At 38.6% G+C, this 19,705-nt stretch overlaps 3 protein-coding genes across 3 annotated transcripts; 1 reads left to right on the top strand and 2 right to left on the bottom strand.

Moving 5' to 3' along the window:
* The first annotated feature begins 129 nt into the window (after positions 1–129).
* On the top strand, positions 130–2,442 carry LOC103577905 (homeobox protein 2). Its single transcript, XM_053741176.1, has 4 exons — positions 130–527; positions 876–1,199; positions 1,273–1,545; positions 1,634–2,442. The coding sequence occupies exons 2-4, from the start codon at positions 907–909 to the stop codon at positions 1,908–1,910; spliced, it is 843 nt and encodes a 280-aa protein (XP_053597151.1). The 5' UTR covers positions 130–527; positions 876–906; the 3' UTR covers positions 1,911–2,442.
* Positions 2,411–10,194, bottom strand: LOC103577904 (fatty acid synthase). The gene is made up of 8 exons (XM_053741172.1): positions 9,824–10,194; positions 9,497–9,747; positions 9,198–9,429; positions 8,411–9,123; positions 6,821–8,348; positions 3,473–6,735; positions 3,162–3,416; positions 2,411–3,085 (listed from the first exon to the last, which is right to left on the bottom strand). The coding sequence occupies exons 1-8, from the start codon at positions 10,017–10,019 to the stop codon at positions 2,660–2,662; spliced, it is 6,864 nt and encodes a 2,287-aa protein (XP_053597147.1). The 5' UTR covers positions 10,020–10,194; the 3' UTR covers positions 2,411–2,659.
* A 1,132-nt stretch (positions 10,195–11,326) lies between these two features.
* LOC103577902 (fatty acid synthase) lies at positions 11,327–19,587 on the bottom strand. The gene is made up of 8 exons (XM_053742762.1): positions 19,200–19,587; positions 18,876–19,126; positions 18,562–18,793; positions 17,768–18,480; positions 15,810–17,706; positions 12,454–15,725; positions 12,130–12,384; positions 11,327–12,034 (listed from the first exon to the last, which is right to left on the bottom strand). The coding sequence occupies exons 1-8, from the start codon at positions 19,393–19,395 to the stop codon at positions 11,597–11,599; spliced, it is 7,254 nt and encodes a 2,417-aa protein (XP_053598737.1). The 5' UTR covers positions 19,396–19,587; the 3' UTR covers positions 11,327–11,596.
* Between the last annotated feature and the right edge of the window lie 118 nt (positions 19,588–19,705).

Below are 19,705 nucleotides of genomic sequence, written 5' to 3'. Positions count from 1 at the left end.
ACTGTCCAAAAATTTGATTACGATAATTGTTGAATTAATTTTAAATGTTAATGACAAATTTTGATTCAAAAATTATCCAAAAAAATGTTCAAAGAAAATTTCCTAGAACTTTTTAGGAATTTCAAATTTGTTTTTTATTCCCTATGTCGCGCACATGCGCAGTAATCTAATGGCTGTCATAAAATAAACACAACACTTTTGTAAACTTATTTCGTGTTCGTGAATCGTGGATGTATGACTGTAAGTGCCAGGGATCTATCCAAATAAAACAAAAAAAAAAAAAAAAACATTACGAGTGAAAGTTTTGAAATAAACCCAATTCTTCATCAGCGCTCTTCCTAATTTGTCTTAAAATAACATCAATTACAGCTATAATTGCTAGCAATATTATTACTAGATACTTGTACTATCAAGTAAACTAAAACTGAAGACTTTAAAGAAGTTTCCAGAAAATACGAGAAGATTTTTTACTTTCCAGACTTCAACATACTGGTGGCAAAAAAATTTTTTAAACTTTTGATAGTCAGGTAAATTATTTTACTGCTTAATTAAAGTAATTAATCAATTATTCATTTACTATTATTATTATTATTATTATTATTATTGTAAAACAACTGACCATTCAATTTGTCCCAACATAAATAATTTACTAATTTACCAAAGGGTTAGCGTCCATTACTTCAATTTATTTTTAAATTTGAGTAAAAACAATGAATTGAATAAAAAATTAATAAGTTATTGATTACAATATTTATTATTTGATGTAAATAACAGAAGTTAGTTGAAGATTATGAAGGCCTCTGGTGAATTCATAATCAGAATTGACATCCTACGAGAAATTGATTTTGATCATTTGACTTTTTGTTTATTTTTAGACATTTACAAATTAAAATATCTATAATAAAGATGACAATGCCGACACAATTTCAAATGATTCATCCACCAGCTCAGAATCAAATGCCCGGACCTCATATGCACACACCTCCGTCAATATTTGAGCACATGATGGGTCAACAGAACCCACCTCAGGAGCCGGGGGCTTGGTCACAAGTGCCCCAGATACCGCCGATGTACATGCCCTGGAGTATTCCTAGCATGCAGCAGTCGCAGATGATGAGATTCACTGGGGAAAAAGATTCATTTGCTCCTACCAGCGTTCACCAGAAGAGAAAGCTTGATACTCCGTATGTTTCTGATACGTAAGTACTCGTTTATTACTTTACTAATTAATATCTAGATCATTGTAGATCAATAATAATAATTATCAAACAGGAGACCAACAAAACAATTCATATCGGAAGAAAAAATGGCAGCGCACTTTAATAATATGCATATAAGTTCGAGCTACAATCCAACACCGTCGTGTTCAACCTCAGCAGACTACAGTGCTCAACCATCAACCAGCAGCCAAGTTGATTTGAATGTAGAAACAAATCCCTTGAATGTAGAAAATGGTGAAAATTTGCATCCAAGACTGATAATATCAGAGGAACTGAAGAGAATTCAACAAGAGCCCCTAATTCCTGCATCGCTCCTCTCAAAATTGTAAGATCTATTATTATTTATTGAGCAATAGTTATAATAATATTATTTATCTACACGCGGAGAAATTAAAACAGATTTTCTGTTACAGGGAGCGGCCCTCCATGGCTCTAGTCCTCTGGGAACCCCCGAGCAAACATCTCAGATCGTTCATCGTTCAAGCTGGAATACAACTGCCGTCTACTTCTAGAAATAACGAGGAAGATAACAACAACAACAACAACAACAACAACAATAACAGTAATAACAATAACAATAATAATTATAATAATCTCAATCTTAATAATAATAACAACAGTCAGTTGGTGGCAAATTTGAATGAATCATTGGAGCCAAGTAGTCTGGAACTCGAACCCATGGATCTTTAAATTATCAGCAGCTTTTTTTTTATTATTGAAATGATTAATAATAATGATTAGAATGTTTAAACGCGTTATTTTTAATTACTTGTATCAAGTTTATTATATTACATTGATATAGTTGTTTTTATATTTAGGCATTCAAATATCGACAAATTTATTTTCATTATGTAATTGTATTATATTGTCATTTAACTATAATTTAATGTCACGTAATTGATAATTAAATAGTTTATAAGCGAGCAATCGATTATTGATAAATATTATAGAAGCGGGAAATTAATAATCTGATTTAGAATTTGCTGATACAATTTTATTATATCGTAATAAGTCTGAGTATGGATGGTGAGCCGTTGAATTTAAACGAGTGTAAAACTTAGTGATAAAAGCTATGATAAGCTGTTAGAGTTTAGATAGATTATACTTTTTTTACGTTCATTTATTAATGAGTGGGAATATATTAAAAGTTTGAATTTATGTATATACAATAAATGTTTTTTCATTCACAATACAACTAAATAAAATATATATATAAAAGTTAGAGATTTCACTGTAAAATTTTCCCAGCAAGAGAGTGTACCTCGGTTGTTTCATTTTTTACTACTACTTTAGGTGTTCTGCGGACTAAATTTTCCCCAGTTTTACTTATGCATGCGCAGTTTTGAAGTAATCGGTAGCGGAAGAGATTTCGGAAGCGCATTCTCTCTCTGGGACAAGTTTATAGAACAATAATTGTTTAATGAGACATTAATATTAAATTAAGCTTTACAGGTTTGCGGTTCTGTGATTGGAGTAACAGTAGCATTTTCCGTAGGTATAGGGTCAGTGTTTTCCACCGGGTCATCATTGAGTATTGACGCTATTTTAGTATCGCTTAGTATCGTCACATGATTACCTTCGATGATATGTATTTGGATTTTATCGTCAGTGATGCTACTGAGACCGTATTCTTCGTCGGTGAATTTAAAAACCGGCATTGAAGGTTTCAGTAGTACGACGGACGACCGCAGAGGTGGTAATTTTGTATGATCGTAATTCTGTAGGGCTATGAAACGATTCAAAACTGCTGTGAGAGTACTACTCAGATGATCACGAGATAGGGGCAATGCTTCCATTGGCAATTGATTAAGAACAGTGTCTAGTTTTGATTTCCAGGAACTGCATTTTTCTAACGAAGCAGAGAGCTGAAAGGAATTATTTGTTAATGATTTTTGTAACAATCGATCAATAAATAAAATTATTATTTAATTTGGTTATTACTTCTTCACTTAGCGCGGGTATGATCATATCTACGATGCCCACAAGAATATTGTACTGCAATTCTTCATCGTTTGACGATGGGAACATTTGCTCTTTGAAAGCTTTTGTAAAATCGGGAGATCCATCGATGAGTATTAATTTACCGTTGAAACCTAGAGCTTCTAATTTTCTTACTAGTTCAATAGCTACCAAAGCTCCGAATGAATATCCGATGATCACGAAATCTTTTCGGTCTCCATTTCTTTTGAGGAAGTGCTGAAAATAATTTTATTAGAATTTTTACAGATTGATATTGTTAAGTAATGACTTACTGGTAATAATTGGTTGGCCATATCAAAAACTGATAAATATTCGGTAATGTTGTTGTCTAATTGCAAACAGGTTGCGGGTGATTTGATTTTGCTGGCGAGGTTTGAGAATACAGATGCACGGCCTTCGATACCTGGTATGAGGAATACTTCGTTTCTATCGGCTTGGTCGTGAGTTTTTAATTTCACACAGACTTCGGAGTGTTCTTCTACTTCTCCCATTAATTGGATGTATAGTTTTAATCCTGTAAGTACTTCCGAATTGGCGTTCGATTGACTAGTTGCTTTCTTCCCGTAATCTTTCGAGCTCATCTCTAACAATTTAGCGAAATTGAGTCCTCGGATGTCTTGAGCGGTGAGGAAAATCTCAAACTCACGTTCTAATGACTGTTTTATTTCAACGGCCATCATTGAGTCCATACCGAGCTCGGCTAGAGATGTGTGATGACTAATAGTTTTTAAGTCTTTCAGGCCCATAATATTGAGTACTGTGTCAATGACATTGAGTGATCCAGCCCCGCCTGCTCGTTTCTCAGCCACAACCATACTAGAAACGATTGGATTGTTTTGTGTGAGGAAATAGTTGAGTTCTTGAAGGCACGATGTTATTTTTTGCTGCAAAGTTCCACCGATTACAAGTTCTTTATTGTCTTCTTGCATGTCAGCAACCAGACCTACGTCTCCAACAGCTCCCCATTGGACAGCCAAAGCTGGAAAACCTTGGGCGACTCGTTTCTCACAGATTCTTTCCATAATAGAGTTGGACATACCGTAGTTTGTTTGTCCGGCATTACCACGTCCACACGAGACTGAAGAAAAAACAACAAAGTGTCGGAGATTCGGGCAGAATTTTCTCGATACTTCATCCAGAACTTTGGTACTCCAAGCTTTGACTGCGAAAGATTCTTTGAAAGTATCCGGTGTTTGATTCTCAAACAAACTGTCTTTCAAAATAACTGCGAGATTAAATATTCCATCAATTGGCGCCAGATTTTCTGCTGCTTTTATAATGTCTTCGCACTCTTGACGATTTGCGGCATTTTTCCCAGCTATTATTTCAACTTTGACACCGTAGCTTTTCCATAAACGTACTCGCATACGTTGATAACCATTTCTTAACCCAGAACGTGAAGTAAGAACAAGATTCTGAGCCCCGCGAAGTACCAGCCAGTCTGCTAACTCTAAACCAAATCCGCCGAGACCGCCGAGAATAATGTAACTACGGTTCTCCAGACAATGATAACGAGGTAGAGCGAGTACAGCAGTGTTCAGGAGATTTTTTTCGTCTATTACTTTGATTAAAACTTTTCCAATATGTTTGCCAGCAGCCATGTATCGGAAAGCAGCTTCTAGGTTGTCTTTAGGAAAAACTGTCCTTACGAGAGGCTTAATAATGCCGTTATCTAAACCTTTTTGTAAAAGTCCGTACATTAATTTCTTTCGCTCACTAGATGCCATAAAGAAATTATCTAGAAGTATTCCATGGAAGCTGATTCCCTTTTCGAATGCAGCCATAGCAAGATGAGTATCATTTGACATGTCAAATTTTCCAATTTCTAGGAACCTACCTCCAGTTCTTAGACATCGAACTGACGCCTGAAGTTTTTCATCAGCTAATGAATTGAGGACAATGTCAACACCTTGCCCATTTGTTTTTTCCATTATCATTGTCTCGAAACTAGTGTCACGGGAGTTTCCAATATGATCATCTGGAATTTGAGGGAAATTGTCTCGAATAAATTTACGCTTCTCTGGAGTACCGACAGTCGTGAAGATTTCACAGCCTTCGTTGAGTGCCAGTATAATGGCTGCTTGTCCAACACCACCAGTTCCCGAGTGAATTAAAACTTTATCGCCTTTCTTCATTCTACCACTGTCGTACAAAGCGTAGTACGATGTTGCGTACACACAAGGCACGGTAGCAGCATCTTCAAGAGTCCAACCATCGGGAACGTACCAGGCAAGATCTCGATCGATCACGGCTTTATTGGTGATTGCCCGTGATGGCAATAATCCCATGACTCGTTTCCCAAAACGATCTATTCCGCTGTATTCAAAACCGAAACAACATTCCTGAAGGGCTCGGTTAAAGGAAATAACTTCAGCAGCAAGCTTACCACTGGTTAACATAATATCACGGAAGTTAATAGCAGAGTAAACAACATCAATGAGGTCAGGGTGAATAAAGTTTGGTCTTATTGGTCCTTCGAGCCAGCGGAGTGAGCTTATGTCTCCTCGTACGAGTTGGTTGCCCCAGGCGTGATGAACAGGACGAGGAACTGGGGGTGGCAAGTGAAGATGGCGATAAGAACCCCAGGTGCTGTTGGGTCGAAGAACATTCAAACCGAGATCCAGCTTGAGTTGGTCCTGATAAAGTGGCAAGGACAAAGAAAAATCTGGTGCTTTTTCGTCTTGGATTAGAACTCCTCGAATCATTTCACCTCCAGGTTCTTGACGTAAACAGTTGACTAGTCCCAGAAGCCCGCTCTCAAAATTCTTTTCACTAACTAAAATAATACGATCATTACCACTGCGGTTGTCTTCTTTTTCTGCTTTTAGTATGGATTTCAATTCGTCTATCCATTCGAATGACTCATTTTTTACATAGACAACTACTGGATTTTTTGGTGGTTTGTCCCGTTTTCGTAAGAGTAAGCATTCTGAGTCATCAACGATTTTTTCCAATAAAATGTCTAGATTGTGCTTTTTCGCTGCTTCAGAAAGATCTCTAATATTTCTGCGCTCTAGAGTCAATACAAACCCTCCGTTCTTGAGAGCAGGTAGTAGTTGAGAAAGCGATTCATTATTTGTTAAAAGACCACGACCGGTTAGCAGTGTAGCATTGGTTTCTGGTGTCATTTTCTTAGCTTCAGTTATTTTGACATTCGCTGGCTGATCTTCTTCGTTGAAGGGATTGTTTGTAGTAAGAATATTCAAATCTGCTTGAATAAGAGGTATGTCACCAAGAACTTCTTGGACAATCGGAGTAAATAAATCTTCAACCAAGTACTTTTCATCGGCTTCCAAATTCTCTAGAGTCTTGACTTTTATTCCCATGTTATTTTCCAAGGCTATATGAGTTGCCAGACGCACGACTTCTTTTAATGAAACGAGAGCACGATCTCGGTGAGCTACGAATTGATAATACTCGAGAACTGGTTCACCAGCAGGTTTCCTTCGACCAATAGCACTAGCTTTTAGCCCTCGGATTTCTATTCCTCCTGCTACGATCAAATCTAATGTCTTGTATCGATAAATTGGAAACTCTAAAAAAAAATAACAATTTATAGATTACAAACAATTGTCAAGAAATTGAAAAAAAAAAAAAAATAGTAAAATAGTATATCAAACCTTTTACATCATCAGGCATAGCACGGATTTGATTCAAGTGCGCCTTAGAGTCAATGACAAGTCTTTGGATGCCAGTAGGAACGAATAATCCTCGCGAATCCATTTCAAGTATTTGCATTTGCAGCATATTGTCCATGAACGCGACCCAATTATTTGCCCAAGCTATTTTTCCGCGCTGACCGGTCGTCGATGCACTTTTAATTCCCCGGAAAAGACCGCTGTAATGGTAACCGCGGAGTCGGAGTTCTTTGTAGACATCTCTGCTGGACATTTCTTCTTCTTCGTCATTTTCAGGTACCGGAGGATTCATCTTAGCTAATGATGGCTCAGTAATGTAATGAACATATCCAGTAACGACAGCAACATCTCCTTCGACTACTTCAAATTTTCCTGAACCTTTCTGAATCAGCAAGGTAAATTCTATCGTACCTTCTTTGGGAATAGTCGTAGCCCGAAGGAACTTGACGTCATCAAAGACTACAGACACTTCGGTATACAATTCACCTTTCATCAAGCCAATACTTTCCCAAATAAGTACAAGGTAGCCAGTGGCGGGGAAGAGGTTTCTTCCATCGATCACGTGGCCCGACATGAACTCAAAAATTTCGTCGCGTAGATTCACTTCAACCAGCCGCTCTCCTGAACTTATTCTTTGTTGCGCTTTGTATGATATAATGTACCAGTCTTCAGAATGATCCCATTTTATCAGCGGAGAGATCATAGGAGTTCCACGAGACACTGGATACTGAACCTCAGGATAGAGATTGTAAATTTGCGGCTGGAAACCAATGCCGTGAAGTTTGCCGATTGCTTGGAGAAAGACCTCAATATTGGCGCTCTCGCTACGCTCAGTCAAGGCAATATTGATAACACTAGGGCTAAGAGATGTTCTGAAGATATCTTGTAGAAGCGGATGAGGCGCGATTTCAATTGTCACAGCATTCTTTGGGATAAGATCTGCAATTTTTTTGAATAGTACAGTATTCAATAGATCACCTGTTTCTGTAGAACTCAGATTTTGTGAGTAAGCTTCCAAAATCGTTTGCTCGGCAGTCAAACAGCCATCAGCGTAAGCGCAACCAAGTTCTCCGACAGAGTGTCCAATTATACGGTCAGGAACGATGCCCAGTGATGTGAGAAGATCAACGAGACCTATTTGAACAGCAGCGATTCCAACAAAGGAATTCAAAATATTGTCAAAGGTCGATTTATTTGGGTTCGTCAAAATATCGTAAATATCAACACCACGAGGTTTCAATACGGCGTCACATTTTTTTACAGCTTGGGCAAAAATAGGGAACCGTAAGAGAGCAGTACCCATACCCGGCCACTGCGACCCCATGCCGGAGAAGACAAACCAAATAGGTCTCTTGGCACCTGGGTAGTGCTCGATATCTCTGATTCGGTTCTCCTGAGTGGTATGTTTACTTAAGATAGTGTAGCCTCTGTATAAATGTCCAGGAATATCTTCTGAATGAATGTCTTGAAGCAGGCGTACGTATTCAACGTCAAGTGGTCTGCTTTCCACCTAAAAAAAAAAAAAATAATATTTAAATACTGCGTCAATGAATAAAAAGTTGATCCACTTACATCATGAAGCAGAGCTTCAACAGCTGCTTCAGTTCGACCAGAAACCACAACCAGCCTCGGCAAATTATCATTCGGAGCACCTCCATTGATCTTATCAATAGGATTGGACTTGAGTAAAATATGAGCGTTAGCTCCCCCAAAGCCAAATGAATTCACAGCTGCATATCCGCCTTCCCAAGGCGTTGCCTCCGCAATGACTTTTACCCGGCCTTCTTCGAGTGCCTTTACTCCTTCACGAGGGCGATTGAAGTGAAGATTAGGCGGTATGATACCTGTTTCATTAGCAATCACAACTTTAGCAATAGAACACATCCCACTCGCAGGTTCGGCATGACCCAAATTAGACTTAATTGCTCCGATCATCAATGGCTTTTTGCGTCCAGGACAAAAAACACCATCGATAGCATTCAGTTCTTCTGGATCACCAACCGCAGTACCAGTTGCATGAGCTTCAACGTAATTGACAATACTCGGCGGGATTTTACACTCCTCATAAAATTCTTTCAGCAGCTCACCCTGCATAAGACTAGATGGAAAAGTGATGCCTTGCTCCTTGAACCCATCGCAGTTGGTTTTGCCATGAACAACCGTAGCGTAAATACGTTTTGCGTGTTTTGCCTTCTGTAGGAAAACTACACTGACCGTTTCACTTCGAGCATAGCCGTTAGCGTCATTGTCAAAAGACTTACAGGAGCCATCAGGTGACAGGACACCTTATAATTCATAATAGATAATTTAAATATTTAATATTTTTTATTGCTTGTAGTTAAAGAACAAAGTTTATTACCAAGTCGAGCGAATAGTATCGATACAAAGGGATGAAGACACAGATTGGCACCTCCAACGAGTGCAGAGTCACACCTCCCATCGCGAATAGCTCTGTAAGCATGTTCCATAGCAAAGAGACTTGAACTGCAAGCAGTATCAACGTTATAACTCGGACCTGTTACTCCTAGCCAGTGTGAAACACGATTAGCCAGCATAGCTTTACTGCATCCGAGAACTCCATATCCCTTAACCTGATAATCATTTTACATTATCAATAACTTATCAGTCATAAAATTAGTGACATTGATAAATAATTACATCATAATTTCCATAGATCCACGTTTTTTCCGACTCTGAATAACAAGCGCTAAAAAAGACACCAGTTTTAGTGCCTCTCAAATGCTTAGGATTAACACCAGCATCAATGATAGCTTCAAAAGAATGTTCCATCAGCATTCTAGCCATCGGGTCCATGCTGTGCGCCTCCATGAAATTAATACCAAAAAAGTCTGCGTCGAATTTCTCCAGGTTGTTTATTTTTCCAAACCGTTGAGGAAGCTCAGGATGATCTGAAAGTTAAGTCTGCTTTTAAAATATATATATTTTTTCGTTTTTTTCTAACATGATACCAAAGTATAGTCTCACCCATGTTCCAACGACGATCATCCTTAGTAATGAGATCAACTTTATTAAACAGATTATCTTGAAAATGTCTCATATCGTCCGAGTCCGGGAATCTTCCAGCGATGCCAGAGATGACGATCTCCTCACCAGACTCCATTATGCTCTGAGTGCAAGGATTGAAGCTCACGGAGCTTTTTACCAGGTTTTTAGTCTTCATTATGTCTTTCTACAGATAAATTTTCCACAGAAGATAACTTTTTTTCACCATTAACAGAAACACGATATAAAAAAAAATAATTCGATGATCATTTCCTATAAGGTCTATAATAATCCTAGTCAGCGTTGCACAGCGGGCAGGTAACTAGGATCAACGATCAATGATGAAGAGTATAGTCTTGATCAGGTTTTTATAATGTAGCTACAGTTACCATCCCACGTGCTAACAGGTCAACAGAATGCCATTTAATTCTGATAAATTTAACTATTAAAAAAAAATCATTGAATTTAAAAGTCACCTTTGATTTTATATATTTAATTAATAAACATTTAAGCTGTGAAATCATTACCTGAATTCATCCATTTAAATCTATTAAACAAATTTAACCATTTAGAACAATACTCATTAATTATCATCTACTATATGCGGGTATTTATCAAAGCTAATTTAATTATGCCCAAAAAACACTTTTTATGAATATTCAAATTTTGAAATTCGGTGTCAAGAGTTAGCGGATATTACGCCTATAACTTTACATTATCAATTAAATATTATTCCTTCATGAGTCATCAACATGGGCTTCAATTAATTATTTATTTCTTCATAATTTTTAAATATTTTACTAGTTTATTGTTGTCTTTGCATTAATTAATAATTACCATCAACGAAAACAAGCAACTGCTGATCCTATTTTTCATACAAAGTTATATATTCGATCGGGAACAGCCAAAAAAATTTGAAAGTCCAAAAGTCCAGATCTCAAACGGTCATATTATATTTTTTTAAAATAATTTTATTTTACTTAAATTCAATTCATGCATGCAGTAACGGGATCAAGGCAACTTGCAATTGAATAAGAGGATAATTTTTGTGCTTTTATTCTGTAGGAGCATGTACATCTTTTGTTACAATTTTTTTACATTTCTTTGAAATAAATTTAATTTAAAATGATTATATAGATATTGAACAAAGAATAATTTGAAGACCTTTTTCTAAAATTTGAAAATTATTCATCAGTTTTTGACTTTCATATGCTTACAGTGAAGAAGAAATCACTTTTAATTTAGAAGTTTTTAAATAAAAAATAGAAATTTTTAATTTTTTTTCTACGTCCTTATGGATCCAGCAATTGAAAATTTCAGAACTTGTATTTCTTAAATATGCACTTGAAATTATTTTTTTTTTTTACATATATTATTATTGATAATAATTATATTGGCACACTTATAAATTAATGTCTTACTATTATAAATAAGTTTAGTTGGGTAAAAAATTAAAAAAAAATTTTATATTTTCATAATATACTTTTATTAAATCAATAAACTTTTGTGTGGACATCATAAGTGGGATTAAAATTTATTAGGTAGATTAATTGGTAAATGGGTTACAAAAATTTGAACTAATGTATATACAATAAATGTGTCTTCATCCAAAATCAATGTAACATGATATTGTAATTATTACTCCGCATTGCATTAATTAATGTTAGAAAAAAAAAAACAATTTCATTTAAAAATAAGAGTATTAAGTAATTATAATATAAATTTGTGAAAATATGAATTATTAACTAAATTAAATTAAGCTCTACTGTAGTGTGGATCTGAAATTGGAGCTAGAATTTTGCCATCTTCCATAATTCTAGCTTTGAAAGCTTCTGCGTCTTCAAGCGGTTCGCCATTTATTGCAGTCGCTATTTTAGCTTCGTCTAATATCGTCACATGATTGCCGTCAATAACATGAACTTCAACTTTCTCGCGAGTAATACTACTGAGGCCGTAATCCCCACTGACGGATTTAAGCGTCGGCATTGACGGTTTTAGAAGTATAATAGACGAACGCAGAGGTGGTAAATTTGAGGTGTCATAATTCTGCAGGGCAATCAAACGATTGTAAACTGCCGCACAAATATTGCGCTGATTCTCACGAGATATTGACAATGACTCCGTTGGTACCCGGGCCATGAACGCATCAAGTTTTGACTTGAAGGAATCGCATTTTTGTAACTCCATGAAAAGCTGAAACATAAATTTATTATAATTATAATTTTATTGAAGACGATTCAGAAAAAGAAATTTTATTTCATTTTGATAGAATGTCATGTATTTATCACCTCTCCACTCAGTGACGGCGCAATCAAATCGATAATGCCGACGAGAACATTCGTTGCTAGTTCTTCATCGCTAGATGATGACAATTGCTGTTCTTTGATGGCCTTCATGAGATCAGGTGAGCCGTCAATTAGTACTAGTCTACCAGTTAAACCTTGAGCTTCTAATTTTCTGGCTAGTTCGATAGCCACGAGAGATCCGAATGAGTATCCTGCGATTACGAAATCTCTGCGACCTTCGTTTCGTTTCAGGAGGTGCTAAAAAAATTTTTATTGAGTTGTCTATAAATTATTTTTATGGATCGAGATTATTAATTAATAACTTACGGGTAATAATTGGTTGGCCATATCGAAAATTGATAAGTATTCGGTATTGGTGTTGTCTAATTGCAAACAGGTTGCTGGTGACTTGATTTTGCTGGCGAGGTTGAAGAATACGGATCCACAACCTTCGATACCTGGTATGAGAAATACTTCGTGTCTACCGGCTTCTTCCCTGGTCTGTAATTTCATACAAATCTCGGAAAACTCATTTTCCTCGCCGAGTAATCGGACGAACAATTTCATTCCTGTTAGTGTTTCTGTATCAGTATTAGATGATCGATTCATTGATTTCTTTTCGAGATCTTTCGAGTTCATCTCTATCAACTTGGCGAAATTGAGTCCTCGAATGTCTTGAGCGGTGAGGTAAATCTCAAACTCACGTTCTAATGACTGTTTTATTTCAACGGCCATCATTGAGTCCATGCCGAGCTCGGCTAGAGATGTGTGATGACTCACAGTTTTTAAATCTTTCACGCCCATGATATTGAGTACTGTATCAACGATATTGAGTGATCCAGCTCCGCCTGCTCGTTTCTCAGCCACAACCATACTAGAAACGATTGGATTGTTTTGTGTGAGGAAATAGTTGAGTTCTTGAAGGCACGATGTTATTTTTTGCTGCAGAGTTCCACCGATTACAAGTTCTTTATTGTCTTCTTGCATGTCAGCAACCAGACCTACGTCTCCAACAGCTCCCCATTGGACAGCCAAAGCTGGAAAACCTTGGGCGACTCGTTTCTCGCAGATTCTTTCCATAATAGAGTTGGACATACCGTAGTTTGTTTGTCCGGCATTACCACGTCCACACGAGACTGAAGAAAAAACAACAAAGTGTCGGAGATTCGGGCAGAATTTTCTCGATACTTCATCCAGAACTTTGGTACTCCAAGCTTTGGCTGTGAAAGATTCTTTGAAAGTATCAGGTGTTTGATTCTCAATCAAACCGTCTTTCAAAATAACTGCGAGATTAAATATTCCATCAACTGGCGCCAGATTTTCTGCTGCTTTTATAATGTCTTCGCAATCTTGATGATTTGCGGCATTTTTCCCAGTTATTATTTCAATTTTGACTCCGTAGCTTTTCCATAAACGTACTCGCATACGTTGATAACCATTTTTCAACCCAGAACGTGAAGTAAGAACAAGATTGTGGGCACCGCGGAGTATTAGCCAGTCTGCTAACTCTAAACCAAATCCACCGAGACCGCCGAGAATAATGTAACTACAGTTCTGCAGACAATTATAACGAGGTATAGCTGGTAAAATTGTATTCTGAATATTTTTTTCGTCTATTACTTTGATTAAAACTTTTCCAATATGTTTACCAGCAGCCATGTATCGATATGCAGCTTCAACATTTTCTTTCGGGAAAACTGTTCGTACGAGAGGCTTTATAACACCGCTATCTAATCCCTTCTGCAAGATATTTTTCAATGCAATTTTTTTTTCCGTTTCAGCGTTGAAGAGAAGGTCTAAAAGTATTCCGTGGAAACTTATCTCTTTAAGAAATGCGGCCATACCAATATGACTGTCATTGACCATGTCAAATTTTCCGATTTCTAGGAACCTTCCTCCACTTCCTAGACACCGAAGTGACGCCTGGAGTTTTTCATCAGCCAATGAATTGAGAACAATATCAACACCTCGCCCATTTGTTTTTTCCAATATCATTGTTTCGAAACTAGTGTCACGCGAGTTCCCAATATGATCATCTGGAATTTGAGGGAAATTGTCTCGAATAAATTTACGCTTCTCTGGAGTACCGACAGTCGTGAAGATTTCACAGCCTTCGTTGAGCGCCAGATTAATTGCTGCTTGTCCAGTACCGCCCGATCCCGCGTGAATGAGAACTTTATCGCCCTTCTTCATCTTACCGCTTATGTACAATGCGTTGTACACTGTCGCGTAGACACATGGTACCGTAGCAGCTTCTTCAAGAGTCCAACCGTCAGGAACGTACCAAGATAAATGGCGATCGATTACAATTTTATTGGTGAGGGCTCGGGCTGGAACCAATCCCATGACTCGTTTTCCAAAACGATCGATTCCACTGTATTCGAAACCGATACAACATTCTTCGAGGAATCGATTTTTGGCTACTACTTCAGCAGCAAGTTTACCACTGGCCACCATAATATCGCGGAAGTTCACTGCTGAGTAAACAACATCAACCAAATCGGGATGACTGAAACCAGGTTGAATTGGTCCTTCGAGCCAGCGGAATGAGCTCATGTCTCCTCTCACGATCTGATTTGCCCAGGCGTGATTAACTGGACGAGGAACTGGGGCTGGCAAGTGAAGATGGCGATAAGAACCCCAAGTCTTGTTGGGTCGAAGAACATTAAGGGCGAGGTCCAGCTTGAGTTGGTCCGCATACAATGCTGATGTGAGAGAGAAGTCTGGCGCTTTCTCATCCTGAACCAGTACCCCTCTTATCACTTCACCACCTGGCTCTTTACGTAGACAGTTCACCAGTCCCAAAAGTCCGCTTTCGAAACTCTTCTCGCTCACTAAAATGACGCGGCTGCTGCCGCTGAATTCTCGTTCTTTTTCTTTTTCTAGAACGGACTTCAGTTCATCGACCCAAGCGAACGAATCGTTGTCGACTCTCACAACTACTGATTTCTTCGGTAGCTTGTCCCGTTTTCTCAAAAGTATACATAGCGAATTATTGACGAGCTTCTCTAGAATAATATCAAGATTGTGTTTCTTAGCTGCGGCAGATAAATCGCTTATAGTTCTTGATTCAAGAGTTAGTACGAACCCTCCATCTTTGAGAGCAAACAGCAGTTGTGAGAGCGATCCACTCTTTTCTTTTGTTAAAAGACCACGACCGGTCAGAATCATGGCATTGGTGTCTGGTGGCAGCTTCTTAGCTTCAGTTACGTTGATATTCGCGGGTAGCTTGTCCTCTTCGAAGGGATTCCCGTGAGCGAGAATATTCAAATCTGCTTGAATAAGAGGTATGTCACCAAGAACTTCTTGGACAATCGGAGTGAATAAATCTTCAACCGGGTACTTTTCATCAGCTTCCAAATTCTCTAGAGTCTTAACTTTAACTCCCAGGTAATTTTCTAAAGCTAAGTGAGTCGCTAGACGCACAGCTTCCTGCAAAGAAATTTCTGCCTGATCTCGGTGAGCGACGAATCGATAAGACTCGAGAACAGGTTCACCAGCAGGTTTCCTTCGACCAATAGCACTAGCTTTTAGCCCTCGGATTTCTACTCCTCCCGCTACGATCAAATCTAATGTCTTGTATCTATAAATTGGAAACTCTAAAAAAAATAACAATTTACAGATTAAAAACAATTGTCAGGTAATTATTAAAAAAAAAAAAATAATAAAATAGTATATCAAACCTTTTACATCATCAGGCATTGCACGAATTTGATTTAAGTGCGTTTTAGTGTCAATGACAAGTCTTTGGATGCCAGTAGGAACGAATAGTCCTCGCGAATCCATTTCAAGTATTTGCATTTGCAACATATTGTCCATGAACGCGACCCAATTATTTGCCCAAGCTATTTTTCCGCGCTGACCAGTCGTCGATGCACTTTTGATTCCCCGGAAAAGACCGCTGTAATGGTATCCGCGGAGTCGGAGTTCTTTGTAGACATCTCTGCTGGACATTTCTTCTTCTTCTTGATCTTCAGGCACCGGTGGATTCATCTTAGCTAATGATGGCTTGGTAGTGTAATGCACGTATCCAGTGACGACAGCAACACCTCCCTCGACTACTTCAAATCTACCTGTACCCTTCTGAACCATCAATGTTACTTCTACGATACCTTCTTTGGGAATAGTCGTAGCCCGAAGGAACTTGACATCATCAAAGACAACAGACACTTCGGTATACAATTCGCCTTTCATCATACCAATAGTTTCCCAAACAAGTGCAAGGTATCCAGTGGCGGGAAAGAGATTTCTTCCATCGATCACGTGGCCCGACATGTACTCGTAGTCTTCGTCGCTCAATGTCACTTCAACAGTCCGTTCTCCTGAAGTTATTTTTTCTTGCATTCTATATGACGTGACATACCAGTCGTCCGCGTGTTCCCATTTTATCAGAGGAGAGATCATAGGAGTTCCACGAGACACTGGATACTGGACCTCAGGATAGATATTAGCGATTTGTGGCTGATATCCAACGTCATAGACTTTGCCGATTGCCTGAAGGAAAACTTCAACGTTATCTTTGTGCCCACGCTGAGTCAGAGGGATGTTGGTGACACTGGGGCTGAGAGATCGTCGTAGGATGGCTTGAAGTAGTCCGTGAGGCGCGATTTCAATTGTCACAGCATCTTTAGGAATCAAGACTGCAGTTTCTTCAAACAAGACAGCATTCAGGAGATTGTTGGTATGATATTCTGCTGATGACAGCCGAGCTTGAGGTGTAGACCATTGACTACGTGGCACTGAAGTACTCAACCACTTGGGACTTCTTGGTTTAGGATCGGGAATTACTTCTTTTAAATATTTCATTAGTTTTGGCCCGGCTTCGGCGATGTAACGGCTGTGATAAGCGATATTACTGCAAGGAACCTCTCGGGCAAAGATTTTGTTCGATTGGAGCTTAGCTACAAAGGCCTTCATAGATTCTGCGGGTCCACTTATAGTTGAACTTTCAGGGCCATTGTGACAAGCAACTTCAATGTCAGGTGGGCAGAGATCTTTGATGTCTTCGTAGCCCAATCCTACAGCGGCCATAGAACCGAAGATAGTTTTGGTCTCAATAGAAGCCAGACCACGTGAGTAAGCTGCCAGAACCATTTGCTCGGCAGTGAAGCAGCCATCAGCGTAAGCGCAACCAAGTTCTCCGACAGAGTGTCCGATTATACGGTCAGGAACGATACCCAGTGATGTGAGAAGATCAACGAGACCTATTTGGACAGCAGCGATTCCAACAAAGGAATTCAAAATATTGTCAAAGGTTGATTTATTTGGATTTGTCAAAATATCGTAAATATCAACACCACGAGGTTTCAATACGGCGTCACATTTTTTTACAGCTTGAGCAAAAATAGGGAACCGTAGGAGAGCAGTACCCATACCCGGCCACTGCGACCCCATGCCGGAGAAGACAAACCAAATAGGTCTCTTGGCACCTGGGTAGTGCTCGATATCTCTGATTCGGTTCTCCTGAGTGGTATGTTTACTTAAGATAGTGTAGCCTCTGTATAAATGTCCAGGAATATCTTCTGAATGAATATCTTGAAGCAGGCGTACGTATTCAACGTCAAGTGGTCTGCTTTCCACCTAAAAAAAAAAAAATAATATTTAAATACTGCGTCAATGAATAAAAAGTTGATCCACTTACATCATGAAGCAGAGCTTCAACAGCTGCTTCAGTTCGACCAGAAACCACAACCAGCCTCGGCAAATCATCATTCGGAGCACCTCCATTGATCTTATCAATAGGATTGGACTTGAGTAAAATATGAGCGTTAGCTCCTCCAAAGCCGAAAGAACTCACACCTACGTATCCGCCTTCCCAAGGCGTTGGCTCCGTAATAACTTTTACCCGGCCTTCTTCGAGTGCCTTTACTCCTTCACGAGGTCTCTTGTAATGAAGATTAGGCGGTATGATACCCGATTCATTAGCAATCACAACTTTGGCAATAGAACACATTCCACTCGCAGGTTCGGCATGACCCAAATTAGACTTAATTGATCCGATCCTTAGCGGCTCTTTGCGCCCAGGACAAAAAACAGTATCAATAGCATTGACTTCTTCCGGATCACCGACTTTGGTACCAGTTCCATGAGCTTCGATATAATTTACAATACTTGGTGGGATTTTACACTCGTCATAAAATTCTTTCAACAGCACACTCTGCATAACACTTGACGGAAAAGTGATGCCTTGCTCTTTGAACCCATCGCAGTTGGTTTTGCCATGAATAACCGTCGCGTAAATACGTTTTGCGTCTTTGGCTTTCTGCAGGAAAGCGATACTCACAGTTTCACTCCTAGTGTACCCGTTAGCGTCAGCATCAAACGATTTGCAACGCCCGTCAGCAGACAGGACACCTATAAGTAGTTTAAAAATAATTTAAATTATATTTTTCTTATTTTACAGGTAGACCTCTCTATCTACCGACGATTTCTTACCAAGACGAGAGAACTGAAGAGACACATATGGATGAAGGCACAAGTTAGCGCCTCCGACAAGCGCAGCATCACACTGTCCATTGCGTATCGCTCTGTACGCGTGTTCCATAGCAAAGAGACTTGAACTACAAGCAGAATCAACAGTATAACTAGGACCTGTTACTCCCAGCCAGTAGGAAAGACGATTTGCCAGCATAGCTCTACTACATCCAGTAATTCCAAATCCATTGACCTGGTAACAGTTTGTTTTACTTTAGAATATCATCAACTCATCAATTTTCTAATCCCTGTTACAGGAGAATTTAACAAGATACCTGAAGCTTTTCATAAAACCAAGTTTTTTCCGACTCAGAGAAACAAGCGCCAATAAAAACGCCTGTCCTAGTTCCTCTCAAATGTCTCGGATTGACACCAGCATCAACAATAGCTTCAAACGCATGCTCCATCAACATTCTGCACATGGGATCCATAGTATGCGCCTGTTTAAAATGAACGCCAAAAAAGAGCGCGTCGAATTTACCCACGTTATTTATTTTTCCCGTACGTTGGGGTATTTCCGGATGATCTAAAAGATAAAGTCAATCAGTTTATTTTTTTTAAATTAAAAAATTCAGTAAAATAATAAAAAATATACGCACCCAATTTCCAACGACGATCGTCATCGGTCACAAGATCGACTTTATTGAACAAGTTCTCCTGGAAATGTCTCATATTATCAGACTCCGGGAACCTTCCAGCAATACCGGAAATTACGATTTCTTCACCTGGATCCATCATGCTCTGGGTACAGGGATTGAAGCTCCCCGCGCTTTCTGTCTGGTTTTTATCCTTCATTTTAATTTAAATAAATCGAAAAAATTTCACTTGATAAAACTTATTTATCTCAACACCCAAATCACAATTAGCAAGAGTTCATCAGCAAAGAATAAATAAGATGTCACTTTCTACTTCACATGCATGAGATTTAAATAAAATTTAATAGCGTCAATCCCTCCAAAATCACTTGCTAATATTACGCAAACGGAGGGTGACTTATAATGGTGGAGAAAAAAGCCTTCCTCGGGTTTTTATAACAGCGGTTCTTCCCACCAAGTGCTGAGGACAGGTCAATAGGATTGTGCGATTAATACTTAATTATTTAAAT

This window comes from Microplitis demolitor, chromosome 1, assembly GCF_026212275.2.
Source record: "Microplitis demolitor isolate Queensland-Clemson2020A chromosome 1, iyMicDemo2.1a, whole genome shotgun sequence".
NCBI classification, from domain to species: domain Eukaryota; kingdom Metazoa; phylum Arthropoda; class Insecta; order Hymenoptera; family Braconidae; genus Microplitis; species Microplitis demolitor.
The sequence above is the reverse complement of the archived record's forward strand: the minus strand, read 5'-3'. Positions and strand labels throughout refer to the sequence as shown.